General features: G+C 46.4%; 1 protein-coding gene across 4 annotated transcripts in view; it reads right to left on the reverse strand.

Annotated features, from left to right (window-relative positions):
• LOC109864416 (integrin alpha-X) overlaps positions 1 to 19,355 on the reverse strand; it is a 73,103-nt gene that overhangs the window by 18,335 nt on the left and 35,413 nt on the right. For all 4 annotated transcript variants that reach the window (XM_020452195.2, XM_020452193.2, XM_031797894.1 and 1 more), the window contains 5 exons: positions 15,054 to 15,214; positions 14,354 to 14,511; positions 11,249 to 11,377; positions 10,418 to 10,485; positions 10,185 to 10,317 (listed from right to left, as the gene is read on the reverse strand). In XM_020452195.2, coding sequence (XP_020307784.1) covers positions 10,185 to 10,317; positions 10,418 to 10,485; positions 11,249 to 11,377; positions 14,354 to 14,511; positions 15,054 to 15,214 — 649 coding nt within the window. The remainder of the gene's footprint in view (positions 1 to 10,184; positions 10,318 to 10,417; positions 10,486 to 11,248; positions 11,378 to 14,353; positions 14,512 to 15,053; positions 15,215 to 19,355) is intronic.

Consider the following 19,355-nt stretch of genomic DNA (forward strand, 5'->3'; position numbering starts at 1 on the left):
AACTAAATCCACCCTCTCATCCCTCCGACCCTGCTCACAACTAAATCCATCCCATCCGTTCATCCCTCGATCCCTTACCACCCCTGCTCGCAACTAAATCCATCCCATCCTATCATCCCTCCATCCTTCCCACACCTGCTCACAACTAAATCCATTCTTTCATCCCTCCATCCTTCCCACTCCTGTCCACAACTAAATCCATCCCATCCTTTCATCCCTCCATCCCTCCCACCCCTGCTCACAACTAAATCCACCCTCTCATCCCTCCGACCCTGCTCACAACTAAATCCATCCCATCCGTTCATCCCTCGATCCCTTACCACCCCTGCTCGCAACTAAATCCATCCCATCCATCCCATCCTTTCATCCCTCCCACCCCTGCTCACAACTAAATCCACCCTCTCATCCCTCCCACCCCTGCTCACAACAACATCCATCCCATCCTTTCATTCTTACCACCCCTGCTCACAACCAAATCCATCCCATCCTTTCATCCTTACCACCCCTGCTCACAACTAAATCATCCCATCCTTTCATCCCTCCATCCTTACCACCCCTGCTGACAACTAAATCCATCCTATCCTTTCATCCCTCCATCCTTCACACCCCTGCTCACAACTAAATCCATCGCATCCTTTCATTCTTACCAACGCTGCCCACAACTAAATCCGTTCATCCCTCCATCCTTCTCGCTCATGCTCACAACTAAATCAATCCCATCCTTTCATCCCTCCATCCTTACCACCCCTGCTCACAACTAAATCCATCCCATCCTTTCATCCTTCCATCCTTTCCACCCCTGCTCACAACTAAATAATCCAATCCTTTCATCCATCCATCCTTCCCAACCCTGCTCACAACTACATCCACCCCATCCTTTCATTCCTCCATCCTTTCCACCCCCGCTCACAACTAAATCCATCCCATCCCTCCATCCCCTGCTCACAACTAAATCCATCCCATCCTTTCATCCCTCCATCCTTCCCACCCCTGCTCACAACTAAATCCATCCAATTCTTTCATTCTTCCCACCTCTGCTCACAACTAAATCCATCCCATCCTTTCATCCCTCGATCCTTTCCACCCCTAATCACAACTAAATCCATCCCATCCTTTCAACCCTCCATCCTTCCCACCCCAGCTCACGACTAAATCCACGGCATCATTTCATCCCTCCATCCCTGCTCACAATTAAATCCATCCCATCCTTTCATCCCTCCATCCTTTCCACCCCGCTCACAACTAAATCCATCCCATCCCTCCATCCCCTGCTCACAACTAAATCCATCCCATCCGTTCATCCCTCGATCCCTCCCACCCCTGCTCACAACAACATCCATCCCATCCTTTCATTCTTACCACCCCTGCTCACAACCAAATCCATCCCATCCTTTCATCCTTACCACCCCTGCTCACAACTAAATCATCCCATCCTTTCATCCCTCCATCCTTACCACCCCTGCTGACAACTAAATCCATCCTATCCTTTCATCCCTCCATCCTTCACACCCCTGCTCACAACTAAATCCATCGCATCCTTTCATTCTTACCAACGCTGCCCACAACTAAATCCGTTCATCCCTCCATCCTTCTCGCTCATGCTCACAACTAAATCAATCCCATCCTTTCATCCCTCCATCCTTACCACCCCTGCTCACAACTAAATCCATCCCATCCTTTCATCCTTCCATCCTTTCCACCCCTGCTCACAACTAAATAATCCAATCCTTTCATCCATCCATCCTTCCCAACCCTGCTCACAACTACATCCACCCCATCCTTTCATTCCTCCATCCTTTCCACCCCCGCTCACAACTAAATCCATCCCATCCCTCCATCCCCTGCTCACAACTAAATCCATCCCATCCTTTCATCCCTCCATCCTTCCCACCCCTGCTCACAACTAAATCCATCCAATTCTTTCATTCTTCCCACCTCTGCTCACAACTAAATCCATCCCATCCTTTCATCCCTCGATCCTTTCCACCCCTAATCACAACTAAATCCATCCCATCCTTTCAACCCTCCATCCTTCCCACCCCAGCTCACGACTAAATCCACGGCATCATTTCATCCCTCCATCCCTGCTCACAATTAAATCCATCCCATCCTTTCATCCCTCCATCCTTTCCACCCCGCTCACAACTAAATCCATCCCATCCCTCCATCCCCTGCTCACAACTAAATCCATCCCATCCGTTCATCCCTCGATCCCTCCCACCCCTGCTCACAACTAAATCCACCCTCTCATCCCTCCCACCCCTGCTCACAACAACATCCATCCCATCCTTTCATTCTTACCACCCCTGCTCACAACCAAATCCATCCCATCCTTTCATCCTTACCACCCCTGCTCACAACTAAATCATCCCATCCTTTCATCCCTCCATCCTTACCACCCCTGCTGACAACTAAATCCATCCTATCCTTTCATCCCTCCATCCTTCACACCCCTGCTCACAACTAAATCCATCGCATCCTTTCATTCTTACCAACGCTGCCCACAACTAAATCCGTTCATCCCTCCATCCTTCTCGCTCATGCTCACAACTAAATCAATCCCATCCTTTCATCCCTCCATCCTTACCACCCCTGCTCACAACTAAATCCATCCCATCCTTTCATCCTTCCATCCTTTCCACCCCTGCTCACAACTAAATAATCCGATCCTTTCATCCATCCATCCTTCCCAACCCTGCTCACAACTACATCCACCCCATCCTTTCATTCCTCCATCCTTTCCACCCCCGCTCACAACTAAATCCATCCCATCCCTCCATCCCCTGCTCACAACTAAATCCATCCCATCCTTTCATCCCTCCATCCTTCCCACCCCTGCTCACAACTAAATCCATCCAATTCTTTCATTCTTCCCACCTCTGCTCACAACTAAATCCATCCCATCCTTTCATCCCTCGATCCTTTCCACCCCTAATCACAACTAAATCCATCCCATCCTTTCAACCCTCCATCCTTCCCACCCCTGCTCACGACTAAATCCACGGCATCATTTCATCCCTCCATCCCTGCTCACAATTAAATCCATCCCATCCTTTCATCCCTCCATCCTTTCCACCCCGCTCACAACTAAATCCATCCCATCCCTCCATCCCCTGCTCACAACTAAATCCATCCCATCCGTTCATCCCTCGATCCTTCCCACCCCTAATCACAACTAAATCCATCCTTTCAACCCTCCATCCTTCCCACCCCTGCTCACGACTAAATCCACGGCATCATTTCATCCCTCCATCCTTCCCATCCCTGCTCACAACTAAATCCATGGCATCATTTCATCCCTCCATCCTTTCCACCCCCGCTCACAACTAAATCCATCTCATCCTTTCATTCATCCATCCTTTCCACCCCCGCTCACAACTAAATCCATCCCATCCTTTCATCCTTACCACCCCTGCTCACAACTAAATCCATCCCATCCTATCATCCCTCCATCCTTCCCACACCTGCTCACAACTAAATCCATTCTTTCATCCCTCCATCCTTCCCACTCCTGTCCACAACTAAATCCATCCCATCCTTTCATCCATCCATCCCTCCCACCCCTGCTCACAACCAAATCTATCCCATCCTTTCATCCTTACCACCCCTGCTCACAACTAAATCATCCCATCCTTTCATCCCTCCATCCTTACCACCCCTGCTGACAACTAAATCCATCCTATCCTTTCATCCCTCCATCCTTACCACCCCTGCTCACAACTAAATCCATCGCATCCTTTCATTCTTACCAACCCTGCCCACAACTAAATCCGTTCATCCCTCCATCCTTCTCGCTCATGCTCACAACTAAATCAATCCCATCCTTTCATCCATCCATCCTTCCCAACCCTGCTCACAACTACATCCACCCCATCCTTTCATTCCTCCATCCTTCACACCCCCGCTCACAACTAAATCCAGCCCATCCCTCCATCCCCTGCTCGCAACTAAATCCATCCCATCCTTTCATCCCTCCATCCTTCCCACCCCTGCTCACAACTAAATCCATCCCATCCTTTCATTCCTCCATCCTTTCCACCCCCGCTCACAACTAAATCCATCCCATCCCTCCATCCCCTGCTCACAACTAAATCCATCCCATCCTTTCATCCCTCCATCCTTCCCACCCCTGCTCACAACTAAATCCATCCAATTCTTTCATTCTTCCCACCTCTGCTCACAACTAAATCCATCCCATCCTTTCATCCCTCGATCCTTTCCACCCCTAATCACAACTAAATCCATCCCATCCTTTCAACCCTCCATCCTTCCCACCCCTGCTCACGACTAAATCCACGGCATCATTTCATCCCTCCATCCCTGCTCACAATTAAATCCATCCCATCCTTTCATCCCTCCATCCTTTCCACCCCGCTCACAACTAAATCCATCCCATCCCTCCATCCCCTGCTCACAACTAAATCCATCCCATCCGTTCATCCCTCGATCCTTCCCACCCCTAATCACAACTAAATCCATCCTTTCAACCCTCCATCCTTCCCACCCCTGCTCACGACTAAATCCACGGCATCATTTCATCCCTCCATCCTTCCCATCCCTGCTCACAACTAAATCCATGGCATCATTTCATCCCTCCATCCTTTCCACCCCCGCTCACAACTAAATCCATCTCATCCTTTCATTCATCCATCCTTTCCACCCCCGCTCACAACTAAATCCATCCCATCCTTTCATCCTTACCACCCCTGCTCACAACTAAATCCATCCCATCCTATCATCCCTCCATCCTTCCCACACCTGCTCACAACTAAATCCATTCTTTCATCCCTCCATCCTTCCCACTCCTGTCCACAACTAAATCCATCCCATCCTTTCATCCATCCATCCCTCCCACCCCTGCTCACAACCAAATCTATCCCATCCTTTCATCCTTACCACCCCTGCTCACAACTAAATCATCCCATCCTTTCATCCCTCCATCCTTACCACCCCTGCTGACAACTAAATCCATCCTATCCTTTCATCCCTCCATCCTTACCACCCCTGCTCACAACGAAATCCATCGCATCCTTTCATTCTTACCAACCCTGCCCACAACTAAATCCGTTCATCCCTCCATCCTTCTCGCTCATGCTCACAACTAAATCAATCCCATCCTTTCATCCATCCATCCTTACCAACCCTGCCCACAACTAAATCCGTTCATCCCTCCATCCTTCTCGCTCATGCTCACAACTAAATCAATCCCATCCTTTCATCCATCCATCCTTCCCAACCCTGCTCACAACTACATCCACCCCATCCTTTCATTCCTCCATCCTTCACACCCCCGCTCACAACTAAATCCAGCCCATCCCTCCATCCCCTGCTCGCAACTAAATCCATCCCATCCTTTCATCCCTCCATCCTTCCCACCCCTGCTCACAACTAAATCCATCCCATCCTTTCATCCTTCCCACCTCTGCTCACAACTAAATACATCCCATCCGTTCATCCCTCGATCCTTCCCACCCCTAATCACAACTAAATCCATCCCATCCTTTCATCCCTCCATCCTTCCCACCCCTGCTCACAACTAAATCCATCCCATCCTTTCATCCTTCCCACCTCTGCTCACAACTAAATACATCCCATCCGTTCATCCCTCGATCCTTCCCACCCCTAATCACAACTAAATCCATCCCATCCTTTCAACCCTCCATCCTTCCCATCCCTGCTCACAATTAAATCCATCCTTTCATTCATCCATTCTTTCCACCCCCGCTCACAACTACATCCATCCCATCCCTCCATCCCCTGCTCACAACTAAATCCATCCCATCCTTTCATCCCTCCATCCTTCCCATCCCTGCTCACAATTAAATCCATTCTTTCATTCATCCATTCTTTCCACTCCCGCTCACAACTAAATCCATCCCATCCATACATCCATCCATCCCTCCCACCCCTGCTCACAACTAAATCATCCCATTCTTTCTTCCCTCCATCCTTCACACCCCTGCTCACAACTAACTCCATCGCATCCTTTCATCCTTCCCACCCCTGCTCACAACTAAATCCATCCCATCCTATCATCCCTCCATCCTTCCCACACCTGCTCACAACTAAATCCATTCTTTCATCCCTCCATCCTTCCCAGTCCTGTCCACAACTAAATCCATCCCATCCTTCATCCCTCCATCCTTACCACCCCTGCTCACAACTAAATCCATCGCATCCTTTCATTCTTACCAACCCTGCCCACAACTAAATCCGTTCATCCCTCCATCCTTCTCGCTCATGCTCACAACTAAATTAATCCCATCCTTTCATCCCTCCATCCTTACCACCCCTGCTCATGACTAAATCCATCGCATCCTTTCATCCTTCCCAACTTTGCTAACAACTAAATCCATCCCATCCTTTCATCCCTCCATCGTTCCCACCCCTGCTCACAACTAAATCCATCCCATCCTTTCATCCCTCGATCCTTACCACCCCTGCTCATGACTAAATCCATCGCATCCTTTCATCCTTCCCAACTTTGCTAACAACTAAATCCATCCCATCCTTTCATCCCTCCATCGTTCCCACCCCTGCTCACAACTAAATCCATCCCATCCTTTCATCCCTCCATCCTTACCAACCCTGCTCACAACTAAATCCATCCCATCCGTTCATCCCTTGATCCTTCCCACCCCTGCTCACAACTAAATCCATCCCATCCGTTCATCCCTCCATCCTTCACACCCCTGCTCACAACTAAATCCATCCCATCCTTTCATTCTTACCAACCCTGCTCACAACTAAATCCATCCCATCCTTTCATCCTTACCAACCCTGCTCACAACTAAATCCATCCCATCCCTCCATCCCCTGCTCACAACTAAATCCATCCCATCCATTCATCCATCCTTCCCACCCCTGCTCACAACAACATCCATCCCATCCTTTCATTCTTACCAACCCTGCTCACAACCAAATCCTCCCATCCTTTCATCCTTACCAACCCTGCTCACAACTACATCCATCCCATCCTTTCATCCTTACCAACCCTGCTCACAACTAAATCCATCCCATCTGTTCATCCCTCGATCCTTCCCACCCCTGCTCACAACTAAATCCATCGCATCATCCCTCCATCCTTCCCACCCCTTCTCACAACTAAATCCATCCCATCCTTTCATCCCTCCATCCTTCCCACCCCTTCTCACAACTAAATCCATCCCATCCTTTCATCACTCCATCCTTTCCACCCCCACAGACAACTAAATCCATCGCATCCTTTCATTCTTACCAACCCTGCTCACAACTACATCCATCCCATCCTTTCATCCCTCCATCCTTCCCACCCCCGCTCACAACTAAATCCATCCCATCCCTCCATCCCCTGCTCACAACTAAATCCATCCGATCCTTTCATCCCTCCATCCTTTCCACCCCCGCTCACAACTAAATCCATCCCATCCCTCCATCCCCTGCTCACAACTAAATCCATCCCATCCATCATCCATCCATCCATCCTTCCCACCCCTGCTCACAACCAAATTCATCCCATCCTTTCACTCTTACCAACCCTGCTCACAACTAAATCCATCCCATCCGTTCATCCCTCGATCCCTTCCACCCCTGCTCACAACCAAATCCATCCCATCCTTTCACTCTTACCAACCCTGATCACAACTAAATCCATCCCATCCGTTCATCCCTCCATCCTTCCCACCCCTGCTCACAACTAAATCCATCGCATCATCCATCCATCCTTCCCACCCCTGCTCACAACTACATCCATCCCATCCTTACCAACCCTGCTCACAACTAAATCCATCCCATCCGTTCATCCCTCCATCCTTCACACTCCTGCTCACAACTAAATCCATCCCATCCGTTCATCCCTCCATCCTTCACACCCCTGCTCACAACTAAATCCAGCCCATCCCTCCATCCCCTGCTCGCAACTAAATCCATCCCATCCTTTCATCCCTCCATCCTTCCCACCCCTGCTCACAACTAAATACATCCCATCCTTTCATCCTTCCCATCCCTGCTCACATCTAAATCCAGCCCATCCCTCCATCCCCTGCTCGCAACTAAATCCATCCCATCCGTTCATCCCTCGATCCTCCCCACCCCTAATCACAACTAAATCCATCCCATCCTTTCAACCCTCCATCCTTCCCACCCCTGTTCACAACTAAATCCATGGCATCATTTCATCCCTCCATCCTTCCCATCCCTGCTCACAATTAAATCCATCCCATCCTTTCATCCCTCCATCCTTTCCACCCCGCTCACAACTAAATCCATCCCATCCCTCCATCCCATCCTTTCATCCCTCCATCATTCCCACCCCTGCTCACAACTAAATCCATGTCATCATTTCATCCCTCCCTCCTTCCCATCCCTGCTCACAATTAAATCCATCCCATCCTTTCATTCATCCATCCTTTCCACCCCCGCTCACAACTAAATCCATCCCATCCATACATCCATCCCTCCCACCCCTGCTCACAACAACATCCATCCCATCATCCTTTCCAACCCCGCTCACAACTAAATCCATCCCATCCCTCCATCCCCTGCTCACAACTAAATCCATCCCATCCATTCATCCATCCATCCTTCCCACCCCTGCTCACAACTAGATCCATCCCATCCTTTCATCCTTACCAACCCTGCTCACAACTAAATCCATCCCATCCTTTCATCCTTACCAACCCTGCTCACAACTAAATCCATCCCATCCTTTCATCCTTACCAACCCTGCTCACAACTAAATCCATCCCATCTGTTCATCCCTCGATCCTTCCCACCCCTGCTCACAACTAAATCCATCGCATCATCCCTCCATCCTTCCCACCCCTTCTCACAACTAAATCCATCCCATCCATTCATCCCTCCATCCTTCCCACCCCTTCTCACAACTAAATCCATCCCATCCTTTCATTCTTACCAACCCTGCTCACAACTACATCCATCCCATCCTTTCATCCCTCCATCCTTCCCACCCCCACAGACAACTAAATCCATTGCATCCTTTCATTCTTACCAACCCCGCTCACAACTAAATCCATCCCATCCCTCCATCCCCTGCTCACAACTAAATCCATCCCATCCTTTCATCCCTCCATCCTTTCCACCCCCGCTCACAACTAAATCCATCCCATCCCTCCATCCCCTGCTCACAACTAAATCCATCCCATCCATCATCCATCCATCCATCCTTCCCACCCCTGCTCACAACCAAATTCATCCCATCCGTTCATCCCTCGATCCCTTCCACCCCTGCTCACAACTAAATCCATCCCATCCTTTCACTCTTACCAACCCTGATCACAACTAAATCCATCCCATCCGTTCATCCCTCCATCCTTCCCACCCCTGCTCACAACTAAATCCATCCCTCCATCCCCTGCTCACAACTAAATCCATCCCATCCATCATCCATCCATCCATCCTTCCCACCCCTGCTCACAACCAAATTCATCCCATCCGTTCATCCCTCGATCCCTTCCACCCCTGCTCACAACTAAATCCATCCCATCCTTTCACTCTTACCAACCCTGATCACAACTAAATCCATCCCATCCGTTCATCCCTCCATCCTTCCAACCCTGCTCACAACCAAATCCATCCCATCCTTTCATCCCTCCATCCTTCCCACCCTTGCTCACAACTAAATCCATCCCATCCTTTCATCCCTCCATCCTTACCACCCCTGCTCACAACTAAATCCATCCCATCCTTTCATCCCTCCATCCTTTCCACCCCTGCTCACAACTAAATCCATCCTATCCATTCATCCATCCATCCTTCCCACCCCTGCTCACAACTACATCCATCCCATCCTTACCAACCCTGCTCACAACTAAATCCATCCCATCCGTTCATCCCTTGATCCTTCCCACCCCTGCTCACAACTAAATCCATCCCATCCGTTCATCCCTCCATCCTTCACACCCCCGCTCACAACTAAATCCAGCCCATCCCTCCATCCTTTGCTCGCAACTAAATCCATCCCATCCTTTCATCCCTCCATCCTTCCCACCCCTGCTCACAACTACATCCATCCCATCCTTTCATCCCTCCATCCTTAGCACAGCTCCTCACAACTTGATGCGATGGATTCTTTCTTTCTTCCCACCCCTGCTCACAACTAAATCTCTCCATCACACCCCTTCATAATCTCTGTAGCCCTTCATCCTAAACCTGCCTCCATCCCTCCCGACAGTGGTGGGTCTTACCCGTTTGGTAGGAACAAAGGGTATGGAGGAGGGGTGGACCAGTGTCAGCTCAGCCTCAGAGGAATCCTCTCCACTGTTAGCCACCTCTACCTCTACTTCTACTGGGAAACCTTCGCTACACACCACCTCTGGACTGGAGGAGAGAGGAGGGGAGAGAGCAGGAGAGAGAGACCGTTTAAGAAACAGTTCAATTAATACAATGACAAATTGGACAAATATTTGACATATTTCACCTGGTGACGTTGACTGATAAGTCAGAGACACACACATGGTCCTCGCCACAAACCTTCTCCAGCAAGATCTGGAAAAAAAAAACATCAAACTGCTGCAAAAACATTTTTTTTAAATGCATTTTATTTCACCTTTATTTAACCAGGTAGGCTAGTTGAGAACAAGTTCTCATTTACAACTGTGACCTGGCCAAGATAAAGCAAAGCAGTTCGACACATACAACAACACAGAGTTACACATAAAATAAACAAACATACAGTCAATAATACAGATGAAAAAGTCTATATACAGTGTGTGCAAATGAGGTAGGATAAGGGAGGTAAGGCCATGGTCATGGTGGCGAAGTAATTACAATATAGCAATTAAACACTGGAGTGATAGATGTGCAAAAGATGAATGTGCAAGTAAAGATACTGGGGTGCAAAGGAGCAAGATAAATAAATAAATAGAGTATGGGGATGAGGTAGGTAGATAGATGGGCTGTTTACAGATGTGCTATGTACAGGTGCAGTGATCTGCTCTGACAGCTGGTGCTTAAAGTTAGTGAGGGAGATATGAGTCTCCAGCTTCAGTGATTTTTGCAGTTCGTTCCTGTCATTGGCAGCAGAGAACTGGAAGGGAAGGCGGCCAAAGGAGGAATTGGCTTTGGGGGTGACCAGTGAGATATACATGCTGGAGCGCGTGCTACGAGTGGGGTGGTGCTATGGTAACCTGTGAGCTGAGATAAGGCGGGGCTTTACCTAGCACATTCACAGACACACAACCAAATTACACACACACACACACACACACACACACACACACACACACACACACACACACAGAGCACTCACCATGTGTGCAAAAGAGGTTGGGTTGTCTGGGCTCAGGACTGACTTCAGTCCTCCTGTCCCTGGTACCTCCAGGCCCTCCACAGCCATTTGAACAGACAGAGGCACCTCACGATAGTCTGATATACACTCCTGGAGGACAGACCCAGAGAACACACCAAAACACTCCTCAAATAAACACCCCAAAAACACACTAAGCATTTACCAAGTGCAGACAGACTGGGAAAAGTGAGGTGTAAATGTGTAAATACAAACCCATACAAGTTGTACAACCATTGTGTGGTGTCTCCACAATGGTCGTGTAAATTTGTTTTGTGCAGACAATCTCATAAAATAAATGTCTGTCGTATCTCACCCATTAAGTCAAATGCATTGAACATTTGCAGATACAATTTAGTTATTTAGCAGACGCGCTTATACAGAGCAATTAGGTTTAAGTGCCTTACTCTAGGGCTAAATGACATGACAGATTTTTCACCTAGTCGACTCAGGGATTCGAGCCCAACGCTCCTTACCACTGTGCCAGCTGCTGCCTCTGCCCCCCTGTACAACCTGAGTGTGTATGGAGCCAACTACATACATGCAACATAATGTACACATATGCACCTAAAGGATGCACACAGGGACAAAACTCACATTAACATGCACTAATTTAAAATCAAACAAAAAGGTTATTTGTCACATGCACCTTTATACAACAGGTGTAGTCTTTACCGTGAAATGCTTACTTTTACAGTTTGGGGAAGGCCCTTTCCTGTTTCAGCATGATATTGCCCCCGTGCACAAAGCGAGGTCCATACAGAAATTGTTTGTCCAGATCGCTGTGGAAGAACTTGACTGGCCTGCATAGAGCCCTGAGCTCAACCCCATCGAACACCTTTGGGATGAATTGGAACGCCGACTGTGAGCCAATCCAAATCGCCCAACATCAGTGACCCACCTCACTAATGTTGTTGTGGCTGAATGAAAGCAAGTCCCCGCAGCAATGTTCCAACATCTAGTTGAAAGCCTTCCCAGAAGAGTGGAGGCTGTTATAGCAGCAAAGGGGGGGACAAACTATATTAATTCCCATGATTTTGGAATGAGATGTCCGACGAGTGTCCACATACTGTTGGTCATTTAGTGTATGTGTGTAGGTTTTGTATGGAGACTGTCAGTGTAGTGTGTGTATATAGTGGGTATGTATAGACTTGTGAGTGTTCATGGAGTCAGTGCAGATAGACGGAGTAACCATTACATTAACTACACAGAACAAAAAAATAAACGCAACATGTAAAGAGTTGGACCCATGTTTCATGATCTGATTTTTAAAAAATCCCAGAAATGTTCCATATGCAGAAAAATCTTTTTTTTTTACATCCCTGTTAGTGAGCATTTCTCCTTTGCCAAGATAACCGATCCACCTGACAGGTATGGCATATCCAGGAGATGATTAAAGAGCATGATCATTACACAGGTGCACCTTGTGTTGGGGACAATAAAAGGCCACTTTAAAATGTGCCGTTTCGTCACACAACACAGTGCCACAGATAACTCAAGGTTTGAGGGAGCGTGCAATTGTCATACTGACTGCAGGAATGTCCACCAGAGCCGATGCCAGAGAATTGAATGTTAATTTACCATAAGCTGCCTTCAACGTTGTTTTAGAGAATTTGGCAGTACGTCCAAGTGGCCCCCCAACCGCAGACCACGTGAAACCACACCAGCCCAGGACCTCCTGGCTTCTTCACCTGCAGGATAGTTTGAGGGGGTGTGTCTGTAATACCGCCCTTTTCTGGTGAAAAACACATTCTGATTGGCTGGGCCTGGCTCCCCAGTGGACCTTCCTCTGAGTATATCTTCCTCTGTAGCGCTTTGTGGTCAAGGGTTGTGCAAGATCCTGTTGCAGAGGGAGGTGTTCAGTCCCAAGATGCCCAGTTTAGTGATGAGCTTGGATGGGACTATGGTGTTGAACACTGGACTGTAGTCTATTTAACCTTTATTTAACTAGGCAAGTCAGTTAAGAAAAAATTCTTATTTTCAATGACGGCCTAGGAACATTTAGTTAACTGCCTTGTTCAGGGGCAGAAAAACAGATTTTTACCTTGTCATTCAATCTTGCCACCTTTCGGTTACAAGTCCAACACTCTAACCAGTAGGCTACCTGCCGCCATCTATGAACAGCATTTTCACATAGTTATTTCCCCTCTTGTCCATGTGTGAGAGGACAGTTTGAAGTGCAATTGAGATGGCTTCATCTGTGGATCTGTTGGGGCGGTATGCGAAACGGAGTGGGTCCAGGGTGTCTGGGATGATGGTATCAATGTGTGTCATGACCAGCCTTTCAAAGCACTTCATAATTAAAGATGTGAGTGCTACAGGCTGTTAGTCATTAAGGGAGGTTACCTTGGAGTTCTTGAGACCAGGGACAATGGTGGTCGGAGCTTGAAACATGTTGCGATTACAGACTTGGACAAGGAGAAATGTAAAATGTCTGTGAAGGCAGTTGCCAGCTGGTCTGCACATGCTTTGAGAATGCGCCCTGGTATTCCGTCTGTTCCGGTAGCCTTGCGAGTGTTGACTTATTAAAAAGGTTTTACTCACATCGTCCACAGAGAGCGAGATCACACAGTCACCCAGAACAACGGGGGCTTTCACGCCAGACTCAGTGTTGTATTCCCCAAAGCGAGTGTAAAAGGCATTCAGCTCGTTTGGTAGCTCTGCATCGTTGGGCATTCAAAAAATGTATTTAACCTTTATTTAACATCTCACGGCTGGGTTTTCCTTTCTAATCCATTATCGTCTGCAAGCCCTGCAAAATACAACGAGAGTCGGAGCCAGTGTAATAGGATTCCACCTTCGTCCTATATTGTCCTTTTGCATGTTTAATGTCTTGTTTAGAGGTCGTAGCAGGCTTTCTTGTCTGTGTCCATGTTCCATTTCTTGTAAGTGGTAACTCTAGCCTTTAGCCCAGCTCGGATATTTCCTTGTAATCTATGGTTTTTGGTTTGGATACTTTCGTATAATCATAGTGGGGACAACGTCATCTATGCACTCATTGATGAAGCCTGTGACTAAGGCGGTCAATTTCTACACACACATAGAAAGTGGTGTGAAGCTACCACTGACCGGGATACTGAGGGAGAAGTTGTGGCAGGCAGTGCCTGTAACTGTTTCAACCCAGCTGGAGGATGTTGATCTGGGGTAGAAGAGCAGACGGGCTGGCCTGGTCCTGGTCTGATCCTCCAGTAGATCCACTGTCACAGACACTGATGCCTGGAGAGAAGCTAGGGCAGAGAAACATACCAGTTACAGCAGTGATATTCAAAGTCGGGTTCGCAGTGGGGTCTCCATATTTGAAAGAAAGTGGCTTTAATTGTCTTCTTTTTTTATTTTTACTTATTGGTATTCAATAAGGAACAATATACAACCTTATTGGAACGATTATTAGAAGAACATTGTATTTATACATTTTTGAAATCTATAAAATAATTAATATACAGATTTTAAAGTTGTCTCATTAGATTTGGAGTGGGGTGTGATCGTGAAAAAAATGGGATCCCTGCTGAAAAAGTTTGAATACTTTCAAGATGGGTTATGTTACACAATGAAAATTAAAGTTAAAGAAAACAAAGAGATACCATAAAATATCCAAAGCATTATAAAAATGTGAAATAAATGTAACAGGTGTTGTCGAACAGCCTAAGAGCCAGTTTCCCGGCCCAGATTAATGGACAAACAAACCGAGCCAATATAACAAATTCCTCTCATTCCAGTAATACAACTCATAGTAGAGTGTGTTATGTTGTAGTGTGGAGATAATCTGTACCCTGTATGTTTCCCACGTGGGCCCCAGTGACAGTGACACACAGAATGGCTGTGGTTACGGGAGTGTTCAGGGCCATGGGGACAGCACAGTGGAAGTAGTCCTGGGAGATCATGGGAGGGTCCATGGTGACAGACACCAACACACGCATCACTGGCTGGGACCTGGGGTGGACAAGAAGACACAACAGATCAAAGACTCTTCTACTACTACTACTACTACAGAACAAATGTCTACTCTTTCCATTGAATTATGTTCCCCTGCTCTAAACCATGTCAAATCAGGGGGTCCAAAACATTGAGAAACATTGGATCACCTTGTGTCTTTTAAACATGCTCCCTCCTCACGGTCTCCCCTTTCACCTATCTCCCACTGTTTATACTCTGTCAATAAAGCATGAAAAAATACAGAAAGGGAGTGACTCTCCCATATGCCAAATTATAAAATGGGTTGTTTAGATCCTGGATGGTGATTGGTTTATATGCGGTGTCGTGTCTTTGGCATCATTAAACTGAAGATTAATCTTTATCAAATGACTCTCTGTAATTATTATTACGCGATTAAACTGATTAATCATGTAACTGTAATTAACTTGGAAGTCGGGGGAACCAAGGAAAATATTCAGATTATAAAGTTATAATTTTCCTAATATAACTTTTCAGATATTTTCATATCTGATCAATAGTCTTCTGATTATTGAATTCTTCTTTAGCTCACGTTAGTCTCATTCCAAACGTCGTAAATTGTTGGTTATCTGCACGAACCCAGTCTTCACGATGAGTCATCCATACATCAATTGTCTTAAATAATGTATTTACTCACTAAGTAATTCACAGAAATGCATAAACAAACAGTAGATAGTTACAAGGAAATGATAAGAGTTTCCCTAGTGGGATTAACCGGCATCGTGGCTTGTTAGACAAAAGGGGAGTGGGGGTCAGCTGAGAAGTCACTACAGAGTTGATAATTATAACAATTGAAATGCTAATCATTTGCACATGAACGCTCACTCATTCGGGAACAATTGCAATCAATATATATATTTACGCTCAGTGTGTCGTCGGGGTCTCTGTTGAAAAGTTTGTTTCTGTTGGAGAGTGTCCATCCTCTCTATCTCTCTGTCGTGGTTAGAATGGATAGTTCAGAGTGACATTCATTCATGTCGTAATAGCATAGATGTTTCGGCGGTTGTCGGTCTTCGCGTTCAATGATACCGAATTCATAGCTGCAGACTAGTAAATAATATCAAAGACATGTTCATATTCTGTCCGTATCGATAGTCTAAAAGTTTAACCACATGGTATGGTTAAAAGATTCAGCCATCTACTCAAACCTTGGCCCTCTCCTTTTCGAGGTAAGCTGGTCAGCAACCTTTGTCCTCTCGTAATTAAGGGAAACATGGTCTGGTGATAGAAAACCCAGGTGGGGTTTTATTCGGAATATCGAAAAGGGCTGTCTCATGACGCCCGGTCCTGTCTGTGCACATGGGAGCGTGCCAAGGACTTAGTGAATTTTTTTAGGGAATTGGAGTTTCCTTCATTAAACAGTCCAAAATCACATTACACAATTTCACAAACAGTTACATCCTCACTCATTCATTTTATACAAGAATTAGATGTAAGCCTCACATGAGGCTATTATACAGTGGGGCAAAAAAGTATTTAGTCAGCCACCAATTGTGCAAATTCTCACACTTAAAAAGATGAGATAGGCCTGTAATTTTCATCATAGGTACACTTCAACTATGACAGACAAAATTAGATTTTTTTTCCCCAGAAAATCACACTGTAGGATTTTTAATGAATTTATTTGCAAATTATGTTGGAAAAGAAGTATTGGTCACCTACAAACAAGCAAGATTTTCTGACTTGCCTAGTTAAATAAAGATAAAAAACATGCTCTTGTAGGCAGACATCATATTTGCTTAGCAACAATATAAGCTCAAGAAACTTGCCATGATTAACGGCCATGTTTTTCAAGTTATATGCAGCTTTGTGTCCTTGTCCTCTGTAGCTAACTCACATTTACCAATAACTTCAACTACATCAATCACACGTTCCATGACCTTCCTCCTCTTTTTGACCTGGTCTCGTTGAACTGACATTTGCTTATCACTCAGAAGGGTACAAATGTCTGCTTTGCTGGATCTGGGGATAAAGGCTTCTGCACTTTCTCTATGGGTCTTGCTTCTCTCATGTTCCTGTACTCTCTGATGGGCATGTTTCCAGGCCTGCATGCCTCCTTTGACAAATGCACTATCCCTGGCTGAAGGTTTTGCAAATGACAAGACATACTGAGCAGAACAAGGAGTGAGTTACTTGATAGTATGTCAGCCATTTTGTGTTTGTGCCATCTTTGGAGTGGAATACATTGGGAATGACTCGGAGGGGTTTGTTTTGGGTGGTACTGAAAAAATCTAAAAGTCAAAATCCTTGGACTGAGGATGGACAAAATAATCAAATGGATGTTCAGTGCTTTCACTGTGCCTTTCTATTTTCCCTGTACTGGGCTCTGAACCTCTCTCTCTCTCTCTCTCTACACATCTGGTTGCTCTGCAGAATGAGATCAACATTGTAAATAACCTAAATGTAAACTTGTATTACTTGTGTAGTCATCGATTGTATGCCCCCCCGATTACAGTCCTACTGATAATCTCATAAATAAAGAACATATTCATCTAAAATCATAGACTCCATGTTTAGGTTTGTGCTCTTCAGTTGTACCTGAAGGTTCCTGCTCGGAGTCTGACTCTGAACTGACCACCATCTCCAGTTCTGCATGAGCACCTGAAGATCTAGTACTGCTGCTGCTTCTTTCTCCATCTTTACAAAGAAAATACTATTGTCACACTCACTATCATTAGTGTATCAGTAGGCTACATTAATACAGCTCTGGAAAAATTAAGAGCGGTCTCTTAATTTGGAGTGGTCTGTAAATTTTTTCCCAGAGCTGTATATTATTGTAGTAACTTGTCATGTTGGTACTAATGGCGCGAATGATCTTTGTCATTTCCTGTGCTGTGTCACACAGGCTACTGTGTTACGTTCATGGATGTATTATGGTAATGTTACTGTAGCCTGTATGTGCACTTTCCCTAGCTTATGAGTCATGACCGAATACTGTCAAGTCCATAGTCTAGGTTTACTATGTTTTACTAGTTGAAATATATTGCCTTCAATGTCATATTATGATCTCTATGTTGCACTCATTACTATGATATAATTCCTCCACGAAGACGTAAGACGTGCAAACTGTTTAGCCTCCCTGCCGTTGTGTCAGTATTATTAGCTAGACACGCCATGCTGGGTGTCGTGTGTGTGTCAGTGTGTGTTTTAGCTAGTGGTTTTGACTGACCTGGGCCCTTACTGGCGAACATGTCACTTATTTTGCAGTGTCTGTGGCAAGGGCCTTCCTCTTTTTTATTCTCTCCCTCTCTGCTCCACCTTTCCTTTTCTGACCATCTGTCATGCCCTGGCCATAGAGAGGCTTTTTATTCTCTATTTTGGTTAGGCCAGGGTGTGACTAGGGTGGGCATTCTGTTCTTCTTTCTATGTTTTGTATTTCTATGTCTTGGCCTGGTATGGTTCTCAATCAGGGACAACTGTCTATCGTTGTCTCTGATTGAGAACCATACTGAGGTACCCTTTTCCCCCACCTGTTTTGTGGGAAGTTAACTTTGTCTTTGTTCAGGGCACATAGCCCAAAGCTTCACGGTTTGTTTTCTTGTTCTTCGTTTTGTCAGCGTCATTTTTAAATAAAGTTCAAATGTACGCTTTCCCATGCTGCACCTTGGTCCAGTCCTTCAGCCAGCCGTGACAGAACTTCCCACCAACGGACCAAGCAGCATGGTAAGGTAGGAGAGCAGAGGCAGCCGGAGAGAAGAACCAGCGGTATGTGGGAACACGGCTGGCAAGGAAGCCCGAGAGGCATCCCCAAAAATGTTTGTTTTTTGCCACACTCCATGGGGAGTGTGGCAGAGTCAGGAAGCAGACCTGAGCCAACTCCCCGTGCCTACCGTGGGGAGCATGGGACTGGTCAGGCCCCGTGCTATGGGGTGATACGCACGGTACCGAGGCAGAGTATTCACAGGCCGGTGCCAGCGTCCCGCATTTGCTGGGGGGGAAGCTGGCATCCAGCCAGAACGGGTGGGTGATTCTGGAACGATTTTCCTCTTCTTCTGACAAGTAGTAAGAGAGGTCGGACCAATGTGCAGCATGGTAAGTGTTAGTTTAATAAACTGAATACAACATAAAAGTGAATGACACAAACGAAAACTGAAACAGTCCTGAAATGTGAAACAATCAC

The sequence above is a fragment of the Oncorhynchus kisutch genome, linkage group LG19 (genome assembly GCF_002021735.2).
Source record: "Oncorhynchus kisutch isolate 150728-3 linkage group LG19, Okis_V2, whole genome shotgun sequence".
NCBI classification, from domain to species: Eukaryota; Metazoa; Chordata; class Actinopteri; order Salmoniformes; family Salmonidae; genus Oncorhynchus; species Oncorhynchus kisutch.